Source organism: Carassius gibelio, chromosome B14, assembly GCF_023724105.1.
Source record: "Carassius gibelio isolate Cgi1373 ecotype wild population from Czech Republic chromosome B14, carGib1.2-hapl.c, whole genome shotgun sequence".
Classification (NCBI taxonomy): Eukaryota; Metazoa; Chordata; class Actinopteri; order Cypriniformes; family Cyprinidae; genus Carassius; species Carassius gibelio.
The window spans coordinates 20,249,848-20,257,979 of record NC_068409.1 but is presented as its reverse complement, the minus strand read 5'-3'; the positions used below and the strand labels follow the sequence as shown (position 1 = coordinate 20,257,979).

The 8,132-nt window shown below is 35.7% G+C and overlaps 1 protein-coding gene and 1 pseudogene across 2 annotated transcripts; one reads left to right on the top strand and one right to left on the bottom strand.

Annotated features, from left to right (window-relative positions):
• Nucleotides 1–264: 264 nt before the first annotated feature.
• On the bottom strand, nt 265–2,102 carry LOC127971400 (peptidyl-prolyl cis-trans isomerase NIMA-interacting 4-like). Of its 2 annotated transcripts, none has more exons than XM_052574390.1 (4): nt 1,939–2,102; nt 1,474–1,543; nt 1,257–1,376; nt 265–560 (listed from the first exon to the last, which is right to left on the bottom strand). In XM_052574390.1, exons 3-4 carry the CDS (start codon nt 1,350–1,352, stop codon nt 393–395), a joined length of 264 nt encoding a protein of 87 aa, XP_052430350.1. In that variant the 5' UTR covers nt 1,353–1,376; nt 1,474–1,543; nt 1,939–2,102; the 3' UTR covers nt 265–392. The 2 variants fall into 2 exon arrangements, with proteins under 2 accessions (XP_052430350.1, XP_052430349.1); XM_052574389.1 differs by having other exon boundaries at nt 1,487–1,543; nt 1,939–2,100.
• Nucleotides 2,103–2,989: 887 nt separating this feature from the next.
• On the top strand, nt 2,990–7,429 carry LOC127971288 (serine/threonine-protein kinase Nek1-like; annotated as a pseudogene).
• The last annotated feature ends 703 nt before the right edge of the window (nt 7,430–8,132 follow it).

Sequence of the window (8,132 nt, the reverse complement as noted above, 5' to 3'; positions counted from 1 at the left end):
ATTCTAGACTCTAGGCAGTGAAGAGAAAGATTGGTTGAAGTATTTATAATGCAGGATGTAATATTAACAATATTTTCGTTCTGTAGTAAAAATAATAATAATAAAAAAATTATAAAAAAAGCTTATGTAGCTTATTGAAAGCATCAGTAGTGTAAGCTATGGAAGTCTTACTGGAATAATATGATACAACAAAATTTGTGGAAAAAAAGAAAAAAAAAAACACCCAGCACTGAGACAAATTCATCAAAACCATTTGCTCCTTAAGATCAGTTTTTATTGGTTGCTATTTACATAGTGATATACATATATAAAAAAAACCCATATCTTTCATGACTGCAAAATGTTACTGAGCTGTAAATGAAAAATGAAATTTTACCGCGACATCAAGCTGTTCAGAGCATTTGTTTTTTGCCTTCAACCATGATAATGTGATAACCAAACTTGGTTTTCACGGGAGGATCAGTGTATAAAGGTTTGACCCTAGTGCTGATGGGCAGTGCAAATGCTGCGTCCTGAAATGGTCCTACCATTGATCCTCTTTTCATCCAGCCAAGGTCACCCTGTATGCAAACCAGAACTTTAATCTATACAAGCAGTTGTTGAGGTTATCTTGATACTTACAAAAGCATTCTTTGAATAACAAATTACTGAATGAGTAGTACTAAAAGATACTTTGATCAAAACTGTCAAATTAAAGGTATATGTGATAGAGCATTGTGTTAGCAGCGCTAATGGTTGTGGGTTCGATTCCCAGGGAACACATGTTTGGTAAAAAATGTTAGCCTGAATGCATTGTAAGTCGCTTTGGATAAAAGCACCTGCTAAATGCATAAATTTAATTTAATTTAATATAAAGCACTGAAGGTACCAGGCTACAGTTTTTTCCCAGGAGAAGTACATTTCTATCTCGGTGTACAATTTAAATTATGATACAGTACTACTGATAAACTATGACAATAGCATATATTGAACATATAATCTTTTATATGACTTATTTTAAACAGACTGTTTCAGACTGATACTGAAATGATACAGAAAATGTAAGTGTTACTGAAAATCCATCGAATAACATGAGTTCAGTATTCTATGCAAATTAGACTGAGGAGTTTTCTAGCATCGAAAGTGCATTGAATGCCATCTGCTGGTAAAAAACTAAATAGTACACACAGGAACTAAAGGATTTTTTTAAACTCCACTTCATGCAATTCACATTACAGCTACTGATTCACTGTTTTTATACATGACAAATGTCTTACTCCTTGTCTGGCTTTGTCCTCACTGTACTGTGCTGCCACCTCACCGAAGCGCATGCCAGGCTTGTTTTTTCTCCATTGCTTCCATACACTAACCATGCTTTTACACAGAATACGCAGAACCTAACAGAAAATTGTTCTCAGTTATTATTATTATTTTTGTAATATTTTAAAGTAAAATTTCTTATGCAGATACAAAATACAGTATACAGATGTTTACTTTACAGCTGTACCTCCTTTCTGGGCCTTTTCCTTCTTATCACTGTCTCCACTGCCTGAAGCAGCTGCCCCTGTCCAAACACAAGTGTATCTTAACATCTTACATCTACAACAATGCAAATAAGATAATACCTATCCATCTGTATAGATATATTAAGCATTTTGAAATAACCATATTAGGCGAATTACACATTTGGCCACATATCTCCTCACGCATTTCAAACACATTTAGTTAAGATACAATATCCGGAAATGTTTCATTAACACTAGTTGGTCTTGTGAACAACGAGACAGAAGACACACAGCAGTGTAACAATGTTTACAATCTGTTAGCCACAAACGCTGCAAGCTATAGCTAGCACATCAGCATAAGCATTAATGTAACAGTAAACTTATATGCTGTAAATTTCGATATGGTGACATATGTTAGAGTTTGTTCATGGAGCATCATATATTTGTTGTTTACCTTTAGCACCTTTGCCACCCTTTCCTTTTGGTGGCATTTTCTATCATCTCATCGCTAGCCCTCACAGATTCCCACGTGGTTAGACTAAATATTACATAGCAGCTTCTTTCAGCCTACAGTTACACGGTATACTTTATTTCAGTCCGTTTCGAGTGGTAAACCTCACATACAAATGCAACATTTGAGTCAATGCAAAAAAAATATATTATTACTGTTAATAACGGTCAATAACTTTGCGCAACGTGGAAAGGCCGCGCTTGAGTACGCTGAAGAGACAGGAACTTTTTTTTTTTTTTTTTTAACTTTCTTTCTAGTGACAGACGGTTTTTTATTGATGGGTTAATATATATATATATATATATATATATATATATTTTTTTTTTTACCATTTGTATTTTATATTACACATGCATCGCTCATATTAATCACGTAATTCGCCTTTAGGCAGAATTTAAACAAAACTTAGACTATTCATTTTTTGTCATAAGACATGATGATTCGGGTAATCCGGATTTGAAAGACGTTTGTTTTCCAAAAAAAAAAAAAAACACTTTCCAAGTTGATTTACTGAAGGCTCATATAATAACTCTTTGCCTAACATTACATTATCTGGTGTTTTCTTTAGACAGAACATTTCTTATCCTGTAGATAAGTGGTCATAATCCTTATGAATCAAAAATATATTGCAGTATATTGGAAAATATCATGTAATATATTAGGCATATATTCTTATATATTGTATTTAATATTTATTTTTTCCAATATATTGCAATATATTGAAAGCGGCAATCATTTGTATATTTTGCAATATATTAAATAATATATGTATCATCAATATATTATTCAATGTATTCAAATATATAATATATTAGAAAATAAAAAGGGAAAATAATATATTACAATATATCACAATATATTTTAAGAAATATATTGGTAAATATATTTTCCTTTCGTAAGGGTATCCAGCTCTCAGCCGGACAATTGAAATGTTCTTGCGACGAGCCGGTGAATAAAGAAGATGTTTAGTGAATTGATAGTGCCATGTAGAAATATGATAAAAGTCCTGACTCTTGGCAGAGGAGGAGCAGGTGTTGTGATGTTAATGAAACATGTTGATACAAAGAAATGTTGTGCGGTCAAGAGAATACACGTGGATAGTTACCGAAATGCAAAGAGCAAAGATGTTGTGTTTCAAGAGGCATATATTCTCAGCAGGGGCGGATCTAGAAATATATTGATGGGGTGGCGAGAAGGGGGCAGGAATTTTGAGGGGTGGCAACATATGGCAGACGTATATGTACTGAATTTAGTCACAGTTATCACAGATTGATTGATGATAAATATATGTACACACTACAAAAGGACACAGGCTATCATTTACAAACTTAATTTCATGCAATCAATGTCTTGCATTTGAAACAGTTATAACAAACATTAACATATAAGGAATAAGTGACCATACCCCATAAGCACCACCACACTCACTAATGCATACAGTATGCATCAACATGTAATTAAGAGCATTATAAAAGGTTTAGTGTTATCAATATGTCAATTTATTATAAGAAACACAAGATTTTAACAGCCAATGACATTTCCAGCTGGGGAGACTCAACTGATTTTTTACTGTTTAGTGTTTATCACCATCTAACTCAACCAGTTAAGAGCTACATTTAGCCTTAGATGTTTTATGAATATGGTCTCTGAAGCATAGGTTTTATTAGCTGACAATAATAATAAATAAATAAACATTATAGGCACAAATACAAATGTACTTTTAGAAATTGTTTCTGAAAAATATGGTGTTATTGTTTTGGCAAGTTTAAATTAAAACTTCTATGAAACCTTGCGTGATATTCCTTTAAAATAATGTTTTAGTATATCTTTTTTAATTATATTTTAATAAGCAATTTCTTACATAATTTCTTTGAGTTAGACCAAACTTTTATTTTGGTGGGTTGTAACCAGAGTTTCTGTGTTTTTTAATTAACTATTATTATTAGCTAATAGGAAGTATAGCATATCAAGTATGCTAATACTTGAAGTATAGCATACTCTACTGTGCAATAGTACTATATTTCTGTTTAAATTTCTTCAAGTTATACCAAAATTTTATTTTGACAGGTTGTCGTAAAGACATTGCCGTTTCTGTCAGTCTGTGTATACGATACGAATGAATGACGATAGTTTTATCAAATTAAATGGTGAAATCCTCTCATAGCGTGCTGACGTGCACAGCCTACATCATGCATCAATATAGTAAAGAGCTGAAAACACCACGCGTGCTTCAGTGTGTGTGTGTGTAGTAGTAGTAGTAGAGCATTCCAAGAGATGTGTATAACAACTCCTTAAGGGTTCCCATAAGCAGGATTTATTGTTGTGCCCCCCTTCCTCAAATATGATGATGAAAAAAACACCTACTATAGGGGTGAAAAAATAACTTTAATAAAAAAATTAAAAAAAGATGATTAAATTGTATTATTTACTAATCACAATTGTAGCTCTCGACATTTACCCGTGGGTATAACTTTATTATGACTCTAATTTATTTTATAGTCTCAAGCATTCAGAAATCATACAAAAGGAAACTAAGCAGTTTTACAATAATAAAACCATGGTTTATTTTTGTAAGGGTTGTGATATGCACGTTTTTTTGTTGAAGAAATTATAAAGCCTTTGTCATCTATAGCAAAAAGTTGGCCAAAAGTGAAAGATTAAGTGAATATTTGAATTAAATTTTTGGTTAGTAGCCTAAACAAGGATTTGATTGTCCTGTAAGTGTAACAGCAGCAATCACATGGCATTTGTAGTTTATTTTGTATTTGCCTACATTATGTATTTTAACAGTGTTATTATTAACCAATCATTATTGCCTCATTATTTTTTTATATAATGCATTTTAAGCCATTTTAAAGGCTATTGATGGCTTAGGTATGTTTTTATAGCAACAACAACACCACCAACAACAAAAAATATTACAGTATATTAATACTTTGTAAATTATTAGAGTTCGGATTTCAAAGCGGATTTGCGAATCATTTGAGTCAGTTTGGGGATTGCGAATCATTTGAATCAGTTCGGGAGTTCGTAGCTGGATCGCGAATCATTTGAGTCAGTTATGTGGATCGCGAATCATTTGAGTCAGTTTGGGAGTTCGGAGCGGGATCGCGAATCATTTGAGTCAGTTCGGGGGTACAAAGCAGGTTCGCGAATCATTTGAGTCAGTTTGGGGATCGCAAACCATTTGAATCAGTTAGGGAGTTCGGAGCGGGTTCGCGAATCATTTGAGTCAGTTCGAGAGTTCAAAGCGGGTTCGCGAATCATTTGAGTCAGTTTGGGGATCGCGAATCATTTGAATCAGTTCGGGAGTTCGTAGGGGGATCGCGAATCATTTGAGTCAGTTATGGGGATCGCGAATCATTTGAGTTAGTTTGGGAGTTCGGAGCGGGATCGCGAATCATTTGAGTCAGTTTGGCAGATCGGAGCGGGTTCGCGAATCATTTGAGTCAGTTCGGGAGTTTGGAGCGGGATCGCAAATCATTTGAATCAGTTCGGGAGTTCGTAGCGGGTTCGCGAATCATTTGAGTCAGTTCGGGGATCGCAAATCATTTGAATCATTTCGGGAGTTCGGAGCGGGATCACGAATCACGATCGCGCTCGTAAATTTTCAAATTGGCCAAAACCTTTAATACGTTGCTGCCAACAAGGCTTTCTTTCAGGGTGGCCTTTGCCTATGCCCCCCCGGTAGATCCGCCCCTGATTCTCAGGAGCTTGAAGCATCCTCAGATTATAACATGGATTGACAGGACTAATGAGCATATTTACATTATGGATTATTGTGATGGTGGAACACTGGATGACCACATTACAGAGCACAAGAGTGGGGAATACTTTGCAGAATGCAAAATAATGGACTGGTTTGTGTAAGTAATCATGGCTGTCAGTTATATTATACACCCTGAAAAGATCCTCCAGAGATATCAAGCCTTCCAATGTGCTGTTAACCAAGACAGGATAAAGCTGGGAGATATTGGGATTTCAAAGATTATGACACACGCTAGATATGGCCTCCACCTGTGTGGGATCTCCCAGTCTCTGCCAGGATGTCCCATACAGCACCAAATCTGACATGTGGGCTGTTGGCTGTCTGCTGTATAAGCCCTGTGCCCTCAAACCAGCTTTTGAAGCTAAAAATCTCCTGAGTCTGTTTTACAAGATCATAAAAGGAGACTACGTCAAGACCCCCCAGAGATATTCAGAAGACATTCAAACATCAAAAAAATGCTGTCCTTGGTTCCTGAGAATAGACAGAGTGCAACCAGCATACGTCTGACCTGTATGCAAGAATGTCTGGGAAACCTTAAAAAGGTGAATGCTGAACCCAGACCTCAAACAAAAGAAGATTTTAATGTAGAAATGGCATCGATGGAAAGCAGAACAGATGACAAGACACTGCAAGCAGAGACATCATGCAGTGCTGAGGATGAAGTGGTCCTTGAAGGAGCAGAGTCTGATTATTCAGAGGACTTTGACAAACATGATAGCTATGCCTCCTCAGACGATGTTTCGAGGGAAGACGCCGTTGTGGCTGAAGAGGCGTTTGAGGAATCTAGTGGTAAGGGTGTGATGTAATCATATTAATATTTTCCATAGTTTTATTATTATTTTGAGTTATATCTCCAAGGCAACAGGCGTAGGCTGAGGGTGATCCAAGAGTGATTTCATATTTTCCCTGGCGTTTCCAACACCTTTGAGAATTCTCTACATGTATTTTTCTTCACTTTTGACAGTTGTGTCTGAAGATGAAGACATCTCTGACTATCCAGATGACTTTGAAGAAGCTGATGATGATGATGACCTGCCTGAGGTGGTCAGCTACACCAGAGATGCCATGAACTGTGTTTCAGAGAATGATGTGTTTGATGTGGCACTGGAGCTCAAAGAAGCAGGCGGTTTCTCTGTGACGATGAAAGTGTTAAAAGAGAAATGCATGGGTTAACATGCACGTTTTTTACATTTTAACTAGATTCTCTTTTCTTCATTCTCTTGATTTTGTTTAGTTTTATTTCCCATCTTGTGTCTTAATTGTATTTCACTTCTATGATAATTTAATGAACAGTCAAATGAGATTTTTATAATTACATCAAGATTGCAGTGGTACATGTAATGAATTATTACTGTTATCTATGTCACATAGACTTTGTCTTGCGTCATATAAATCTAGTAGATCTGCAGATATTAGAATAAGTCTGGGTACTGTTTGCCAACACATCTGGTTCTCGTAGTGTCTCTGCATACTCAAGTAATTGCTTTTCTGCTTTCTGGATTTATAGAAGATGTTGGCACCTCGGTCTATGAGGAAATCAGTGGGCACTTTCTAAATGGCCTCACGCCAGAAGACCTGCAGCCACTATTCCAGCACATGGTCGGGACAGACCATCTGGAGACCTGCTACCTCATTTTCAACCTTGACCAAGAGACCACATGCTGAATCATGTCTATTCAATTAAGAGAATGTCCTTTTCCAGCCTTTTCTAATTCTCTAATCCTAAACCTCAGCAAATGCTGGTATTAGCTTGTGTTTTGTAATATATGTAATCATACATGAATTATAATTAATATTTTGTAATAGTGAGGTCTTGTAGATATTTGACATCAAGAAAATGGGACGTTTGCATTAAGAATTTCCTACTACTTTGAAAGTGTCACCTTGTATAACCAGTAGGTGGCAATGTATAGTAAGGAATTGTATAGTCTTGCTTTAAAACCAATCCAGAAAATGAGCATATTCTCTCATCTCGACACTATTAGTCACATCACAGGGACTGAAGTATAAAACTGCTGCATTTTAAATTCACTATATAGTGAAAAGAGAAATACATTATATCGGTGGCGCCCAGTAGACTACTTTTTCAAGTGATTTAACCCATTCTTCGGCACAGGTCTGAGAAATGGTTTCTTAACATATTCGTTAAACAAAGCTTGTAAATGTAAAAAGTAGTGGAGAATATCATGTGAACATTTCCTGCTGTGATTTCACTGCACTATTGCAATGTTCAACAGAAGACGTTTACTGAACATGTAAATTTATGGGCCACAGCTGCAGTTGTTTTCCACTTAAGGCGTTTTCCCTTAAACTTTTCCAGATAATTCCAATAGGAGATTAGTCAGTGTGATCGAGAAATTGTCTTGTG